At 45.9% G+C, this 19,091-nt stretch overlaps 1 protein-coding gene across 10 annotated transcripts in view; it reads left to right on the top strand.

The window, feature by feature from the left end:
• Window positions 1–19,091, top strand: part of Shal (potassium voltage-gated channel protein Shal) — a 263,748-nt gene that overhangs the window by 200,419 nt on the left and 44,238 nt on the right. Inside the window, exons 5-6 of one of the 10 annotated variants that reach the window (XM_076523687.1) lie at window positions 7,373–7,660; window positions 12,170–12,461. The exons of 5 other annotated variants lie outside the window; for them this stretch is intronic. In XM_076523687.1, the coding sequence (XP_076379802.1) occupies window positions 7,373–7,444 (72 nt within the window). In that variant the 3' untranslated portion in view covers window positions 7,445–7,660; window positions 12,170–12,461. Of the gene's footprint in view, window positions 1–7,372; window positions 7,661–12,169; window positions 12,475–14,066; window positions 14,428–17,636; window positions 17,688–19,091 lie in introns of those variants that run through there. 4 more of the 10 variants (XM_076523686.1, XM_076523685.1, XM_076523684.1 and 1 more) reach the window with 4 other exon arrangements.

Consider the following 19,091-nt stretch of genomic DNA (forward strand, 5'->3'; position numbering starts at 1 on the left):
ACTCAAATGGTTAATCATAAACCTTAAATAGTAATTCATGGGTTATTTATACATTTATATTACATGCTTTTAATCGTTTGAATCCCAAGCAGCGCGATCGCTCTGTTCAGATCTTGTGTCGCGATCAAACTTTAGTGACGCGCGTACATCGCATAGCTGCTTTTTTTCATTTTTTTTTCTTTTCGTTTTGTTTGTCAATCTTGACGAGCGCTATCGTGCCGCTTCATTCTCTTCGCAATCAGTTAAGACAAGCGCGCTATCACGCTGTTCGGCATTTTCCGACCGTGTTTTCTGAATAATCGCTAGGACTCGAACGGATAAAGTCTCTTCTTACAAGGATTCCGAAAAAACAGCTACACGTATAATTGTCGTTTGATCTGAATTGATTTAAAAAATTTGAAGTTACATTTTTCTTCGAAACTTGTTCATAGTTCTTAACATATTGTAGGCTCTTTACAGAATGTTTACAGGAAACAAAAAAGATTTAGAAACGGATCAAGCACAGTTGTTACTTGACGCTTAAGAAAATCTTCGCACAAAAAAGTGGACCGACCCTGTGCTGTGCGCGCATTTTCGGCGCGGCACCCTGTACAGTGGGAGCGTCACTGCGGACAGCGCGCTCGTACCGAAAGGGTTAAACGAATTTGATCGAGCTTAATCGCGTCCCATTAAGTTTGCATCGGTTCGACCAGGTTTCCAGCCGCATTCCAAGTCAGCTGCCAGTCGTTAATCCTGGTCTCCGACTTGGATCTGTCCGCAACGTTTGCGCAAGTCGTTCTATTAACCGTTCGAACGGCATCCAGCGGTTGTTGGGCGCATAGTTTACTCGCAGGCCGACTTTAATCGACGCCGCGTGATTAATGCAGGTGATCGGGCCGCGTGTCTGGGCCATGGCCGACCGTTTACACGATCTTTACGACGGAACGGGGTCCCGTGCAGCCGTTAAAACCGTGCGTGACGGCGACGTCGCCTGGCAAATGTGTTTCTGGCCGGCTTTAAATCAATGATAAGATTCATACGTACCGAGGGAGCTCGGGCAACGACGTGCGCCGTCACGACGGCACGACGAATGTGTTCCTGCCACAGGCCGCGCGTACCCTCCTCGTTCACTGTCTGGCCTCTCCAGTCGGCCCGAACTTGCCGAAATGCACGGGACAACCACTACATCCGCCGGGAAGCGTTTCCACGCGCGGCCGACCGGATTCCTCGCGACGAAACGCGCTCCTTTGTTCGCCGAGTCGGTTCTCGTCTCGTCCTCGAGTCTTCCTCGAGTCTTCCTCGTGACTGGAATCCGTCGGAAAGTCGAGCGAAGCCTTGGAGAAGTCGTTTTTCGGCTCGGTGGTTCGCGAGGACATTCGCTAGCTAGCCTGTCTGTTCGGCGATTATTGTCTTTCGGCTTTTGCACGAGCGATTTCCTCTTTCTTCGACGAGGCTCGCACGCGTCTGCCGCTTCGAAGCGAAACGACGGAAGTCGGAACGGAGGCTTTGCAGTTTTTGGACTAACAAGTGGATCGCGAGCACGTTCGCTTAGCTGGTTCGAGCGGTAATTGCCGTCTTTCTGCGCTATGGCAGACGGCGAGTGGAATTCACCGGGAGCGATGCTCGAACACCGCTCCCGAAATCCCGGTTCCAAGCAAAGAGTCTTCGCTCGTTTCTCTTTGGTCACGTTTCGGATACCAGAATCTCTTGTCGGAGCTAATAAGGGGATCGATGCCACCTATTCCCGAAGTAGGTTCGCCGATACGTTCGGCCAAGTTATAGGTAAGAATTGGAACGTACCCAGGAAACGAAAAACTCTTCGCGGAACGTCCTGGAGATAATATCGCGGAATTTGTCGTTTTACGAGCCTCGAGCTGGCTAAGATAAGTTCCCGAGGACGCCGTATAAACGTCCGAAAGCCGGAATAAATTCGATAAGTTGCTTCGACTTCTCCGGCATCGGAATCGTCGCGTTCTTTTTTTTCTATTTCCGAGCGATCCGATTAAGATCCGAGATTCTCTCGTCAACGATCGGAATCTCTTCGGCGTGTGTCTGGATGAGATCGGGTCATCTCCCGCGGAATGCTGTGCAGAGATAGCAGGTTAGTTAATTTCGACGATCTCTTAGCCGTGACCGATCTCTTCGATTAGTTCGTAGATGTTGTTGCTTCAGCGAATACGAAGGACACGCGTGACAGGAGGTTCGGAGGTCAGGTTCTGGAGAGTGGTGGGGGTTATCAGAGTACCAATCAGAGCCACGTTCCTGCGACTAGCCAATTTGTTGCCTCTGAACAGTATTTCGTTCCGTTGTTCTCGAAGTGTTCATCACTGTAGTGTTCTTAACGGGTCTTCCCGCGAGAAGTCGATCGGATCTCGCGATCCGGATCAGCGATATCGATCGAGGTTAAGTATGACATGGAGCGAAGATATTTAGGGAGACTTTAAGTCATCATTTTACTGGTTTACGAGGTATTCGAGCGATACAGACCGTCGAGTCTCGGAATTTTTTCGTAGCGAAAGATGACGCTGTCGAGGAATTTCGAAAATTTCCTGCGAAGTAATTTCCGATGACTTTACCACAGAAAAAATCTACAAAACAGAGCGAAGCTCTCAGATTGAAATGAAAAAAGCTTCATATCGATACGACGCGTGGTTCTCGTGATAAAAATTCTTAAGTGCAATGTCTTTTCGACAAAGACGTCCGCAGGTGTTTTAAACAACTGCAACACTCCGACGTCTGTATCACTCGAAGAACGTCAAGATGATGAAAACGATGACTTAAACTCCTCCTAATATCGCTTGCTGTACATCGTACTAAATTCTCATAAAAATCGCGTCGACGGATCGCGAGATCCATCCGGTTTCTCGCGGAGGAGCCGCGATCACGAGCCACGCGTTCGTCCCGTCGAGCATATCGAAGACCTCGGGCCCGTCGGGGACCGAACCGCCCGATCAGGGGGCCCGGTTCGGATCGTCTTCCACCGGCGAAACCGCTCGTCCCCGCCCAGGTCGAGCCCCGTCAGCCCCCAACCCCACGTCTTCCATTTTTAGATTAAACACTCGGCCCGTGCAGCCGTCGCGCGCATCGGATCCGGAGGCCCGAGCTCGTGTGCCCGCCTTTCTCTCGTCCGATCGCACAAATTAATCAACGGCCCCGTTCGTTCTCCTCGGCCGCCATCGCGCCTCGGCTTCAGCTCGGTTCCCGGCGCGCCGAGCCGCGCCGAGCCGAGCCGAGCCGAGGCGTACGCCGCGGATGCGAACAGAAGCGAAATCCCGGGGCGGAACGAAGTCTCGCCGAAGCGGGCTGAAAGGGATCTCCGAAAGTGGAAAGGAGAAAGGGGGTCGGGGCGGGACGGGGGATCGTATCCATCTCCCGGTCCCTTTGCAACGGCTCCCCGAGCCTCTCCTCTCCTTCCTTTCTTTCATCCCCTTCCGCGACGCTCGTTCGCCGGCGAGGACTCCATCCGCGTTCTGTTCGCGAGCCTGCGAATCGAACCGATCGATACCATCGCAGGGGCTCGTTCCCCGTCGAACACGCTCGTCCCCTTGACCTTGTGTCCACGGCACGTCGAGGAGTGTCGCGATACTGTCGATCGAACCCGCGACATCGGTCGACGCTCGAGGGAGTCGATCCACGACCTGTCCTTTCTGTCGCCCATTTCACGCTCTAATTTCAATCGATGAAAGCGGCGAAGGCTCTGCCTGGACCTTTCACCCTTCGGCTAGTTACGCTCGTTTCTGATGATAATTTCTGGTCAAATTTTCTGGTCAATTGCAGCCGTCAAAAATGTGCTTACTGGGTGCCCATAGGCGGCGACAGTGTGTCAGAAGCAAATTTTTGAAACGTCTACAATTGCAGTCTGGGTGCTGAACCCTCGACGACGGCATACGTATGAAATACGGATCTGTAGTCTTCAAACATTGACACGAAAATAACGTTAATAATTAATAACATTATCATTATGGCAATATTATCATTATGACATTAATTTGATATCAATAACGTAACTCTATTATCATATAAATATATTAATAGTAAATTATAAGACATTATTTATCATTATATGGAATAATTGCAATAAATTATTTTGCACAAAACTAGATTTCCTTACATAGCGCCGGCGTCGAGGGGTTAAAAGCACATTGTGTCGCTTCGGAAGACTGCGCATCTTTTTCTTTCTAAAAATAATTTCGTTTGAAAACAGTGCCAAAATACGGATCTGTGCTTAACACTAGGTTCACGGTAGTCGTTGTGAACACACATTTACGTAGAATTAATTCGATAAGTTACTTCCTCAGGCATCCGTTACGATAAAAATCGCTGGAAGTCCGAATTATGTAGAATTAATTCGATAAGTTACTTCCTCAGGCATCCGTTACGATAAAAATCGCTGGAAGTCCGAATGAACATATTTTTCTTATTATTATCGAGTAACATAAAGTAGCTGCTTTTAGCGTTCCGTGTACCTGGTGTTGATGCAAATGAAATGGCGACGAAACTTTCGAACTGTGACGAAATTTTGTTTCGAGAGGAAACTTCGTGAATTTGCGGTGCACCCTATTAGAAACGGACTGCCGGACGTCGTTTAATATTCCACCTCGCGTTGTGTTCGTACACAACGGCTGTACAAGCTACGCGTTGTTAAATAAATTATAAATTTCCCCGCGGGGTAATGAATCTTCCAACGATCTTTTCGCTGGCGTAGCAATTTGATGAACACGATAGAAGGGTGCTTGTTAAGTGATGGAGCATTTTGAAGTGTAACGTGGGCGACAGGGTAGTTGGACGAGGTACTGAAGCGAATTTAATTGAAAAAGTGTGCCGGTTTATCGCACGTGTCGAGACTCGAAGGGTCAACGTATTCGCTCGTGTATCGTTTCCTCGACCGATCGATCGAGTCACGGTTTTCCCACGATCATTCACGGCGAGGTCACGTCTGCAGATCCGGGAGACCCGTTCCGGGTCCCGCGGGTCACGGTGCCGACGAATCACGCGAGCTTTCGGCCCTAAAACAGTAGCTTTAAGGATACCCTACTCCGTAGATAGGCCCAACGAGACTGGAACCGCGGGAACCCATAATCATATAGGAGTATCGCGCGACTCCCGCGGAACCCTTGGAAAATCTACAGAGACTCGCCAAGGAGCTCATCTTCGATCTATCGATTGGATCGATTCTTCGGACCAGGTTGCGTCAAAACCGCGTCGACTTGGAATTTCCAATTCGCGAATTTTCGGACGAGGAATCACGTTCGACTTTCCAATGTTTTCCGATCTAAGATCAATGGGAAAAATTCGATTGAAACGTAAAGCGTTCTGTATCGATTGAATTTTCTAAGGAGAAAATAACAAATTTTATTTTTTGTCTTTTTTATATTTATTATTCCCAACTAGAACGGGCTCGGACGGAGCCTTTCAATAATTTTGTTCGGAACACCAAGCGATCAAGAAATTATTATAGTGTCAAGTACTCGAGCAGCTTATCGATATTGCAGCTTTCGAGCGCATGCTGCGTCTCGATGCAACGAGGATAGGCAATCACGGGCCGCGCGGTAGGGTTTCGATAATCGCGACGATCGAGATCCATCGCTGTAAGCTGATCGCGCGTTCATCCCGATCGCGATTTACGATCGCGGTCGTCTAAACATTCCTCCCTGGGATTTATCGGTTGATAAAGCAACGACGCCGCGATTAATCGGCGCGCGTTAGCGACATAAATTCGAGGAGGATCGCGCTTTCGCGAAATCCGCGATAGATTTACGATGCTCGCGTTTTATTCCGTTTTTGACGTAACCTGGATCCGGACGCGTGGATCCGGACTTATGACAATCCCTCGGCCCTCGAGTTTATCCGAGCCCGTGGAATAATCGAGAATTAACCCTTTGGCTCATCCTTCTCTCGCGTTCCGCTGCGACTAAATTCTCCGTTCGTTTCGAACGTTGCGAACTTAGCTGGAAAATTGCGTTTCTCGGCGTGAAATTGTACAAATCGAGAGATTATAATTCATTAATTTTCTATTTCTTGACACTCTGCAAAATATTTTACTGTAATTCGATGCATTTGATCGAGCTTGAAGCAATCATTGAGCTTTGTAGTTCTCACAAGTTATTAGATTATTAAAAATAACGGTTGAGGAAAAATAGATTTTTGAGATAGTAAATAGACTATAAATATTTTTATCTTCTCACGTAATACAGGATTTGGTAAATCAAATTTTTGAAATCGTAGTCAACGTATGGATATTACGTAGTTAAATATATTTTAAATGCTATGCCATATATAACTATTATTTCGAAACGAGTTTATTTGCCAAATTCTGTTTTACACGAGATGATCAAAATATTTATAATTTATATATTAATTCAGAAAAATCTACCTTCTCCCAGCCCTGTTAAAAATACTTCGATAAATCTGAAACGAAAAAGATCGTCCAAATTCATTTCGCTGTGTTTTGTGCAGTTTCAAACATCGTAATTTACCTACATCGATTAATCTTCGCGATCTGATACGTTTAATACGAGATAGCTTTCGCGAATTCGTGCCGATCCGATGAGCCAAGCGGTTAAGAAACGAAACCCGATCGGAAGATGGAATTCGCGGGGAGGATTCCGAGAGGTTCCAAGCGGTTTCGCGCGGATCCGCGTGGATCGCCGATACGATCTCGGATCGCGAACCTCGAGATGGTTCGCGGACGCTTCTCCGAGTGTCCTTTTTCTCAATTAGTCCAGGCAAAAACCGCTCGCGCGAGAGCCCTTCAACGAAACCGCGGGGCACAGATCGTTTTTAGCCAGGCGTTCTCGCCGCCATTCTCGCTCGTACAACACACCGCACACCACTCGAGAGACACGCAAAACACAGAGGCACACAGTGAAACAACCACATGCACCGAAACACGCGCGCACACATAGACACACACAGGACACACACATACACACACACACACGTACACACATTCCAGCGATCTGTCCCAGCGACGCTTCTTTGCGACAGAAAGAGCTCGACAGCCAGAAAAGAAAAAAAATCCTTTAACGAGACGATGTCTGAAGGAAATAAAGAAACTGAGATTTTTTAATCGAACGCGTCCTTTCCGAGACCCGACATATACGTATATTACGATCTCGCGTAATCGTCGCGGCGGCTCGTTCGCCGCCGGTTCATGGTGTATTCGCGATCGATCGCCTCGCGATTCTATGGTCGACGCAGTTAACGAACCCGTAGAGAACCCCCTAGAGCCAGGAAATCGAGAAAGCAAATAAAAACCGGAGACACTGCGATTGGCGGGAGCGACTATCCCCGGGAATACTGGAAAAGTGCAAGGGGACGATCAAAGAAATGCCGGAGATGCGAAGGTACCACGGGACGAGAGTCCGGTTTCTGATCAGTTGTTGATTTTCAGCGACGTGTACCGTCACCACGCGCACACCATCCGCCGTCACGAAACTTTAACGAGCTTCCTTTACACCCCTGAACGGAGAAGTGCACCGTCACGCCTGCACGGGACCATTCTCTCGTCGGGAAGCTCGCTTTTTCCGAGGCTTTTACGTACACGCTCGCTACCACAGCGCTTCGAAATTTTACGCCGATAGCGCGCAGTCGCGCCGTGCGGAGCTTGTTAGCCGATGCACTCGCCGTTCGTTTCCGACCGATTTCTATCCGGTTCGACGACAAGGGGACAGACAGATTGGTCGGTCCGAAATCATAAATACAGCGAGAGCGTTTATAGTTAACACTAAACCTGCCAAGCAGTAATACTAAGTGTACTGTAGTACTAAATGTACTGCTACTAGCATGTACTGCTTCACAAAAGTGAGAAGACCGAATTTATTTAGAATTTGTAAAGTTTTTATTGTAAAACTTGCTCCGATAATATAACTTATTCGAGCGTTTTCCACGAAAGAGAACTTTGCAGAATTGCAAAACAAGAAAGCGGTCATTTTGACCGCGGTATAGGTTTAGTGTTAAAATTCGGAGTCTCGAGAATTTCTTAACCCATCGACTGCCAACTACGAGATATCTCGTAGTAAGCGTCTGCACCAAAACTGCCAGCTACGAGATTATCTCGTAGTGGGTGCTGCGAGTTTAGATTGGCTACAAATGGCTATTTGAGTTAGGAACTATTAGAAGAAAAGGATGAATGAAAAATGTATATAGTGTAGAGAACGTATTGATTATCAATAAAAAATACTGTAAATGCCATTGCAATATTATATCAGTAACTTAATATTATTATATTTTGTAAAACTTCATGTTTTTTTTTTTCTTTCAAATAAAACCGTGGCACCCAGGGCAAGACGCGCTAAATTTGCGTGGCAATCAATGGGTTAAAATGTTAACCGGATTACGATGGTCGCGGCGGATCCGCGCAACTTTAAATCAGTCTGCATTAATATACTGTAATAATGTCTCTCTAACTGACGTTCAGATTGCCCACAAAAATGGACAATTTGGGAAGAGGAGCCTTGCGAATTCGAGCCTTGCAGCTCGTTTTTATAACTGTTAAAAATCGATAACTATAAAAACGAATCGCAAGGCTCGAATTCGCAAGGCTCCTCTTCCCAAATTGTTCATTTTTGTAGACTATCTGAGCGTCAATTAGGGAGACATTACTGTACACGTTTTAATGTCATTACTTTTAAATTCTCGCAATCTCTGCTCAATCGACTCGTCAAATACGCGATGTTTCAACGTAAATTACAGTAAATTCTTCCTAATTTTCCTTGAGCTTATAGACAAGAAATCGACAATTTGCGAAGAGGATTATTCGAGCTTTGCAGCTTGTTTTTATAACTGTTGAAAATCGGTAACTATAAAAACGAGTCGCAAGGCTCCTCTTCCCAAATTGTCCATTTTTATGGACAATCTGAGCGTCAATTAGGGAGACATTACTGTACACGTATTAATATAATTATTTTGAAATTCTCGTAATCTCTGCTCAACCGTCTCGCCAAATACGCGATGTTTCAACGTAAATTACAGTAAATTCTTCCTAATTTTCCTTGAACTTATAGACAAGAAATCGACAATTTGCGAAGAGGATTATTCGAGCTTTGCGGCTCGTTTTTATAACTGTTGAAAATCGGTAACTATAAAAACGAGTTGCAAGGCTCCTCTTCCCAAATTGTTCATTTTTATGGACAATCTGAGCGTCAATTAGGGAGACATTGCTGTACACGTTTTAATATCATCACTTTTAAATTCTCGTAATCTCTCCTCAATCGACTCGCCAAATACGCGATGTTTCAACGTAAATTATAGTAAATTCTTCCTAATTTTCCTTGAGCTTATAGACAAGAAATCGACAATTTGCGAAGAGGATTATTCGAGCCTTGCACCTCGGTTTTATAATTGTCGACGATCTGCAACTATGAAAATGAGCCGCGAGGCTCGAATAATCTTCCGAAATTGTCCATTCTTGTTTACAAGCTAAAGAAAAGCGCTTATCTAATTTGGAAATGTGAAATATTTATTGAAGCAACAACTGCCGGTAATTGGCAGTCCGGTTAATGGTTGAACAGTTCTCGAATCCGTAGTTAGTTCTCTTCTGCACTTGTGTGGTAGGCTCGTTAGATTATTTCGAAGAGGATCTCTGGTAAGAAAGTTTCCTCTCGTCCTATTTTTTACGGACAGCTAAAGATATCCGCGCCGATTTCCGTCGACTGTTTACAAAGTCGTAAGTTCTAATTCGAACTCTTCTCGTCCGCGGCCGTTCGCGCGAAGCGATAACACCGTTCACGAAATCACTTCGGATCGTTGCCACGTGTTCGCAGCCGGGTGCCGTTAAAACGGACGAATTATTAATTTCGTCGGACCGTGGTACCGGTTAAATAATTAAACAATAATTCGAACAGAATCGTTTATAATTCATGTTCTCTAATTCTAACCGGTTTTCGCAGTTCGGCATAATAGTGTCACACGATTAGATCGCGATTTCTATAGCGATCTAAATTAAACGGCGTGTAATTATATTCATCGCGGAATAAATCGTTCCGGATCGCGTTGCCGTTCGCTTTCACTCGGTTCCGAGTGCTCGTGCACGAGGTACGCGTTAAAATAGTCGGAACGTTCGTTCCGGCGTATCGGAAGAAGACCGAAACGCGAATCATTTAATATATCTTCTCTATAAATACCGACGCGGAGCCAATTAATTCTCGGCGAATTTTAATCCGTTGCTAGAAACGTATCACTCGATTCACCGTTTCTCGGCGAATACCGTCGACCGACAATTGATTAATCGCATCGCGAAGTCTGCTCCGGAAAAATTCGTAAATCTAATCAGTGCCAGAATCGTCAGCTTTAATAACGATCTGTAGTCATTTATTTCGTCATTTATTTCGTCATTTATTTCGTGAAAACTGCAATGCCGATGGAAATCTAGATGGCACGAACGTTCCGATATAATTAAATACAACGACAACAAAAATTTGAATACAATCGTGCACGAACGACGAGTTAATCTAGAACCAATAACGAGCGTTCTACCAGCGGCCTCGTTCGATTCCACTGAAGCTGACGTTCGAAAATCAAATTGATAAAGAGAAAAATCTAGATAATTTAGAGAAAAGTGACCTAATTTCGAGCAGAGTCTGATTGAGCTACGATGAAACACGCGAGGAAATAACTCGATTTATCATCACCGGTACAAAGTAATTACAAATATTATTCTAGACATGATTTATCTATACTGGGTCAGTGCAATAATTTAATCACTTTGAATATTTCACTGGTTCTCGACGATACTTTCGTATTCGTTCTTCAAGCATTTCTTTAACCCTTTGAGGACGACGTATATCTGTTGATTTATTTCCATAGAATCGTTGTTTTACAATGTTACAGATATTACCGTAATTCAACGATGATTTGGACCTTTTGATATTTTTCATAGCTATGCGGAAACTCTTGAAAGCATATATAGTATCTAATAATAGTTTCTAATAATAATAATCAATAATAGTATGTAATAATCTGATTCTGTGTAAGCAATAATCTGATTCTTTGTGCAAAATATTTTTCTCTTGGAGTAATTGTAATAAGTTGAACTTAACGTAACAATATAATAGTTTTATAATAGTTTTATATTTTTCTATGCATTTCTGTCACAAATGAATAATATCCGCAATCTAATAATCAATTTTGTAACTTGTCGTTCCCGAAGGGTTAAATATCAAAAAGAAATACTGCTTTCAAGATTTCCCAAGAAAATTGCTCTCAAGATTACGCAATCCCTATTTTATTCCAATCGATTTTTTTTCAAACAAGACATATAATACCATGACTTTCATATGGCTTTCGATATAAAAAATTTAAACATCGATGGTACCAAAATCGCGAAAGACAGATCCATATTAAAAATTGTCCGATGACCATAACACTTTCTTTTCCGATCCAAAAAATGCATCAACTATTACGTTTCCTCGCATTGTCAGAAACAAGTAAACTATTGAAAGTTATCACTATACTGCGAACTTTCTTGCAAAATAAAAATTGCCTGCATCAGTTGCAAGAATTAAAGAAACAAAGCAGAAAAATCTTTTCTCTTTTAATAATTTGAATAGATCAAAAATAATGCATATTAATGCTTCAAAATTCTTTTAATCTTTCTACTCTATTCTAAATTGCAACTACTCGATTGTGCCACGAAAGTATAAAATCTGCACACAATCTAGTGATCAAAATATTTACTTCATCCGGTATAACTTAGACCAGTGCTCGGAACGCTTCGGCACGCAACATTGCTTATCAACTGCGCCTCCCGAGCTCCGCCGCGCATCTCGCTCCCAGCTGATCGCGCACAATGCTGCGCACATAATAGAAAGCAACAGGCACGCGCGCCTGAGACGCTCCGTGCCGGAGGAGGCGACCGCGGGGAGGGAGACGCGCGACGGGAGTGGGGAGGCGTAGCCCCGGCTGTTTCAATGTTGCGTGCCGAAGCGTTCCGAGCCTCGATATAGACGAACGAACCGTCCGCAGTGCATCGACTGCCTAGAAACCGCGAATTAGCTTCGACCCGAGCTAAATTCCGCTGTTCCCGCGAGTTTCACAGGTATCATGCGAGCCTGTTAGAGCAGCCAGCGGCGACTGGCGGCTGCTTCGAAAAAGAAAACCGGTCGACGATCGAGCTTTCCAAAGTCCGACGACCCGCGAAGCGAGGGTAGCGAGGTGGTGCGAATCACGAATCGATGGGTTCTCCGTGCAGGTGGACGCCGGACAGATCACGTTCGAGATCCCCCACACGACGACGCAGCAGACGCTCGACGACGCCCGCGTCCCGATCCCGGAAGAGAAGTGTTAGCGAGGATAGCGTTTGGTCCTCGGGCCTAGCCGGGCGTCGAGGACCGCGAAGCGGGCTCGCTTCCGGCGCGGAACGACGCGGAAACGAGTCCGACCCGGTTAGACCGCAGTCCGTTGGATATTCATACGGGCGTACAGTCATCCTTGCACGGTTATCGACTAGAAAATTGTACGGCAACGTGTCGCCTTGACCTTAGGTACATCCACCAGGTATATACGAGCGCACACGTGTACGCCGGCCGAACGTGGCGCACAGATATATGTACACACTTATTGTCGGCTTTCTTCGTTCGTGTGTGCACGTTCCCTACACGTGTCGTGCACCGGTTGGCGCGAGCACCAGGGGTTTCGAGGCCTCCTCCGAGCTTTTGTTCCAAGCTGAAGACACCCGCTGAGCTTCCACACCTCGTAATCAGCCGACACCCACGCTGTCTGCTCACTGTTTGACCTCGCTGCCGTCTGGACCGTGAAATCTGCACCGATATTGCGTCCGGTATTCCCACAGTCGGTTTCACAGAGTTTCAGCGGAACGGTGCTCGATCCTGGAACCGGCTCGCGAGAACTTCATTTGGCTCCTCCGGGAGATCAGAGTTGGGCGAACTTTTATTCGGACCACGGACGAAAGATAATGACTGAACGATTGAAATTTCATTCGATAATATCGATTGAATATCCGGTCGGACGTACACATTGATCTGGTTAAAAGTTTATTCGAGTATTCAATCGAATCAAAATTTTGTTCCAATATTTTATTCGAAAACCAATTTTATTTGTTCTGGAATCAAAATAATTGATTTGAATAAATATGATAGAAAATAGTGTTTTAGAATATAGTTTTTATCGATTTCTTTTCTCAAATTACTTTTTCGAATTATTCGAGTAACGAATTCGAATTATTCGAATAACGAATTGTTCGAATAACGAATTATTCGAATAACGAATTACTCGAATAACGAATAATTCGAATAACGAATTACTCGAATAACGAATAATTCGAATAAAGAATAATGCGAATAACGAATAATTCGAATAAAGAATGTTTGGAATAAATGGATAGAATAATTCATAAATCAAATAAATTAGATTGAATAAATAAATGAATTATTCGAACGAAACATTCTACTAAAAGGAAACAATCCGAATAATGCCCAACTCTGTAGGAAACTTTGGCCCAGGAGTCTATTTGTCCATAGGACAGCTGACGGTGCTGTTTCGAAGACGCGAAAGGGTCCTTTCTTTGCTCCCAAGGTCGCTGCTCGCTTACACAAGTTAGTCGTGAATCGAGCTTACCCGAAGATTAATTACCATGTCAGGATTTTGTTTCAGAGTGTGATCTTTTGTATAAAATTGCTTGAGGTTGCTAAAATTGCTAGTCAAGGGAGTCGATAACGTCCCTCTGTCATTCCCGAGAACACTGTGCACACGATCACGGATCGAGCTTGCGCTGGAATACGATGAGCTTGCGATTAGCCTGTCTTAGTCTTCTTCTGGGATGAACTCCTTCTGCTAAAACAGCTTCGGTTCGCTGAAAATTCCACTTGGAAGGCACGGTGGCGTTCGCGGAATCTGTTCTCAGTTTTCAGCTCAGCGTACACACGCGCACGATTTAATCCTGAAGCATGTTCATTGTTCCCGGACAGTGTTTTATGCGTCACTTTGCAGTGAACATAATTCAGAATTATCTTCCGCGTGTCTGCACCAGAATGAGAAACGGTTCCGCGAACACTTCCGTGTCTCCGAATTTTCATCGCGTCGATACGGAGCAAGTTCGTAGACGGAATAATAATTTTTCACTGTTTCAGTGTCCGAGAGTAATCCGTAGAGCAGTTCAATTAATTTCTAACGGGGTCAAACAGGTACCGACCGCGTAATCCCGAAGGATCGCGCGTAAGCCGACGGTCTTCTGAAACAGGGTTTCACTTTCGCTGGGAAGTCGCGTCTTTCGAAGCGAGCCTGCGAACTGGTCTAAGGTTTTCGCGATCGGACGAGGGTAGATTCGCTGGATTATGCGAATCGACGGTGATCGAAAGCTCGAAAGCACAAGTCGCGGAAACGTTCGGCCGGGGGGCGAAGTGTTGAAATATTTCTTCGGGCGGAGTAAGTGTTCCTGAAATCGGTTCAACGTTTCGAAAGTTTACGAGAACTTCTCAATTTCGCCGGCACGCGTACGGTTGACTCGAGAGAAAAAGAGAGAGAGAGAGAGAGAGAGAGAGAGAGAGAGAGAAAGAGAGAGAGAGGGGTAGGAGAGAGAGAGAGAGAGAGAGAGAGAGAACTAGAGAACATTTCCCCCTCTACCTTCCTTCCTTTTTATCCTCAGCTTTTTTCCTTGCTCTCGCTTTTTCGAGTCCGCTCGAGGTAGCTCTGGAGTCCCGGCAAATTTTCGTCAAGTGAAGAACTCCGAGAGCTCGAGAGTTCCCGGCTTAACGACTTCCCGCGAAAATCTTGAAAAACCTTTCTCGAGAGAGGGAGAAAACGCTACCGTTTAGAGCGGACGAACCCGCTGGAAACTTTCGACGCCTCAAAGGAGAGACACGGACACCGCCGCCGAATTCGGCGTCTCGAACTCGAATCCTTTCGTTTACACGTCAATTTCGCTCCTCGTTATCCACACCGTCGCAACGAAAATCGCAGCTATCGCTGGGTTTCCCCGCGAAATTGTTTCTCCAACTACATAGATCAGCCTGCATGAAATTCAGAGCGGTTTCTGACTTATTTTCCGGGCAAATAAAAACAGAAATAAGATCAAATATGAAAGTCTTTTATATTAGTTGCAAGTCACAGGAGTTACCTAAAAATTTATTTCCGAATATTGAAATAGAGATCAATGATTGATATCATACATAATTTATTTGTCAATTTTTTTTCAACATATTTTAATTACATTGGTTAAGATTTTACCCTTGTAGATACGCTGATTTTTCTATAGACTTTATCGAAACACGCGAAGATCTAAATTAATAGTTAAAAATTAGATACTCGTAGTTGTATTTCATTTATTCGATTTATTTTTGTATTGTATTTTTCCGACGAACGCATAAAATCCGCAGTCGATTGACCCTTTGCACTCGAGTGGTGACTCTGTGGCATCACTAAAAACTCTTACATCAGGTTCCGAAGTCAATATTAAAAAACTGTGGAACGTATAATTGCTGTATGATGCATGAGAAAATAAAAAAAAAATTCAATAAAGTCTATAGAAAAATCAGCGTATCTACAAGTGTAAAATCTTAACCAATTTAATTAAAATATGTTGAAAAAATTGACGAATAAATTATGTATGATATCAATCATTGTTCTCTATTTCAATATTCGAAAATAAATTTTTAGGTAATTTGATACGCATAAAATGCTCCAACAATAATTCATTTAAAATAGAAATATTGTAAGTCGGAAAACTATCTTCGATTTAGAGTTAAAATGATTTCGAGTGCAAAGGGTTAATCACTCGCCTAGCCCGCATCAATTTTATCCGATGCAACGGCAATCACTGTCTCTCCGAGTCTAGCTGAACCGATTCAAATTTCGCGGCGTTTCCCTATTTATTTTCCGTGGCCGCGGAAGTACAAACAAAGGGCTTCGCTCGGTTGTCGGACGATCAGCCAACGAAAGGGTTAATTAATCACCCAGCCGGCCCGGTCGCATCTAGCCGAGCTTTCGAATCGCGGCGAGCGAATCGATAACCCTCGAGATTCGTTATCAGCGGCGTCCTGCGGGGATGATCGAAGGATAGAGGGTAGCAATTAACTTATCGGAACCGCTTAAAGAGCTGCGAGGTTCCCGCAGCTGGCTAATGCGAGCTGCCGGAAGCGTTTAAAGTCAAATAAACGTCCCTGGCCGACGTTTCCGTATCTGACGGACACGTGTCTCTCTTCCTCTCTCTCTTCCTCTTTCTTTTCCTCTCTCTCTTCCTCTCTCTTCCTCTCTCTATTCCTCTCTCCCTTCCTCTCTCTCTTCCTCTCCCTCTCTCTCTCTCCCTCTCTCTTTCTCTCCGAATGAAACTTTCTATGGGAATTCGGTGCACGGCGGTATCGTTTCGGAATTTCAACACCCAGCGCGGCAGCTGTCGTTCTCCCGTTCGTGCTCGTGGAGATACGTTCTCCCCGGCATTCGAGCCTGGTCTTCGCTCAGACAGATCGACACGTGAGTACGTTTTTCATATCCCGTTACATAAAGTCAGCGTGTTTCGAGAAGATCGACGACGTTCGCTGTCGGCCTGGTTTTCTTTGATCGTCCGCGGTAATTGGCGCGGGTTGTGCCAGCCGAGAAGGCGGCCTCCTATCGGGCCACTTTGTTCTTCGTGCCAGGCATCGACAAATCATGCGATTTAGGAGGACCCCGTGGCAGCTCTCGTTTCGATAATCGCGTTCGAGGGTCCTCCGGAAGCTACGGAGGGGCGTCTGGAAGGATTGCGTCGATCTATCCGCGGTTATTTTAACGATGATCCAACAAAACAGCGCGCACGGACCCAGCAGATGATATAAACGAGCCGAATCATTCTGGCATGCTTGAAGTTTCAAACGATGACGCGCGACAGAAAGAATCAGGGTCCCCCAATTTCGTTTCAGAGCCCAGCAGCTTCGCGCAGTTTTCAAATTCCCTCGCAGATCCGTTCGCGGAGCTCCTTCCTCTTCGTTCGGATGTCTCTAAACAATCACGGAGTCGAATCCCGAAACACGCGCCGCGCGTAAGCATCGAAAGCTCGCTGGTGATGCGCGTCGCGTGGTAAACGGCTCGCAACGCCGCAACGTCGCCGGTCGATTAGCCGGAACAAACGCGTCGGAGAAAGGTGACTAGATGGTGTCGCGAGTCGAGCTACGAACTCGAACCCTCCCTCCCCCATCCTCATAGCTCGTTATCAAACGAGTGACGTATTCAAGCGGTGACGCGCGACAGAAAGAATTAGGGTCCCCCAATTTCGTTTCAGAGCCCAGCAGCTTCGCGCAGTTTTGAAATTCCCTCGCAGATCCGTTCGCGGAGCTTCGTCCTCTTCGTTCGGATGTCCCCAAGTACTCGCGGAATCGAGTTCCGAAACACACACTGCGCACAAGCATCGAAAGCTCGCCGATGGTGCGCGTCGCGTGGTAAACGGCTCGCAACGCCGCAACGTCGCCGGTCGATTAGCCGGAACAAACGCGTCGGAGAAAGGTGACTCGATGGTGTCGCGAGTCGAGCTACGAACTCGAACCCTCCTTCACCCCCTCCCCCTCACCCCCAATAGCTCGTTATCGGTTTCGTATCCGGTCGACGGGTAACACGCGGGATAAGAGTAACGTCGCGTGCGCCGACCCGATCGACAAACTCCCCCGACATCCACATAACTGCGCATTCATAATATACGTATAACACGAGTTGATTTCATGAATAACGCATAGCCGAAGGAACACCTGGAGCCTGTAGTGGAGAATCCGCTTCAGATCAGCCAGGCAAGAGAACAAAATTGAAATCTTAAGTGTCCGTCCGAATACGTTCTCCGTCAACTCACTTGCCGTTGCCGGCCCAGTAACCAGAGCACCATCTTCTTCGGAACCATCCACACCACCCTCTTGTTCTTTTCAACGTGACCCCACCCCCCTGTTGCAGGGCCCACGAAACCCCGTGCAACGCTCTGTACCCTGGAAACGAGGGTTGAAACGTCGACGGTGCAAGCGAGTCTCGAACTATCGCCTCGAATCGCTGCTGTTTTAATTAGTGCTTGCGGTCATAATTTCGGGGAAATTCGTACTTGGGGATATCTCCGCTGTTGTTTTGTTCGTATTCTATAGATTGGAATGTTGGATATACAGGGTGTCCTAAAAATGTCTCGCAATCCGAAAGTGGCGGGTTTCTCGGGTCATTTGAAGCAACTTCTTCCTTTACAACAATTTTCTCCGAGGCACCGTTAACGAGTTATTAACGAAAAACAGTGACCAATAAGAATCGAGTACGGCTGACGCGAGGCGGCCCAGCCAACCAGCGCACGAAGCCTAGTTCCGCTCATTGGCTCGGTCGCCTCGCGCCAGCCGAGCTGGGATTCGCCCGCTCGACCGCTGGCGCTGTTGGCTCGGCCGCCTCGCGTCAGCCTAGCTGGCATTCGCCAGTCGAGCTCGCCTCTCATTGGTCACGGTTTTTCGTTAATAACTCGTTAACGGTGCGTCGGAGAACATTTTTGTAAAGGAAAAAGTTGCTTCAAATGACCCGAGGAACCCGCCACTTTCGGATTGCGAGACATTTTTGGCGGAAGCATCGCTTGTCGGTTTTGTGAATGTTTGAGAAATAGGAAAGAGAAGCGGCCGAGGCAGCCGGCACCGAGGTGTCAACGAATCGCGAATTGCTTTCGAAGGTCTCGGTGACATTTATTCAATGCGAGCTCTAAATTTTGTTTCTCGATAGCGAAAAAGGGGGGAAAGAGTTGGGTGGCACGCGAGAATTACAAAGTGCCGGCGCCGATCGGACCGAATATTTGATTGATAGGACATTGTTCGGCCGCGCAGGAATTCTCGGCAGAATTTCCCGCTGATTGATTCGCTGGGAATCGCGCGGACCGGTCGCGCGATAAATCAGAGAACGAGATTTATAAGTTTACGAGGTACGAATCAGTGAAAAGTTGTGCGACGTCGCTTGCACCTACTCGATATTCAGGCCGCTCGGGTTCTATTTTTGGGCATCGGTGTTGGTTATTGTTCCCGAGTTTTGCTCCGTTTGATCGTTATTGGAAACTGATTGATTGGTTCGTTATATATATATAAAACACTATACGTATAAATATATACATGCATATATATAAATACATATAAATAGTCGGCTCGATTAAACACGTCTGTTGTACATAATCTCGTGTGAATCGTGTT

The sequence above is a fragment of the Megalopta genalis genome, chromosome 7 (assembly GCF_051020955.1).
Source record: "Megalopta genalis isolate 19385.01 chromosome 7, iyMegGena1_principal, whole genome shotgun sequence".
NCBI classification, from domain to species: Eukaryota; Metazoa; Arthropoda; class Insecta; order Hymenoptera; family Halictidae; genus Megalopta; species Megalopta genalis.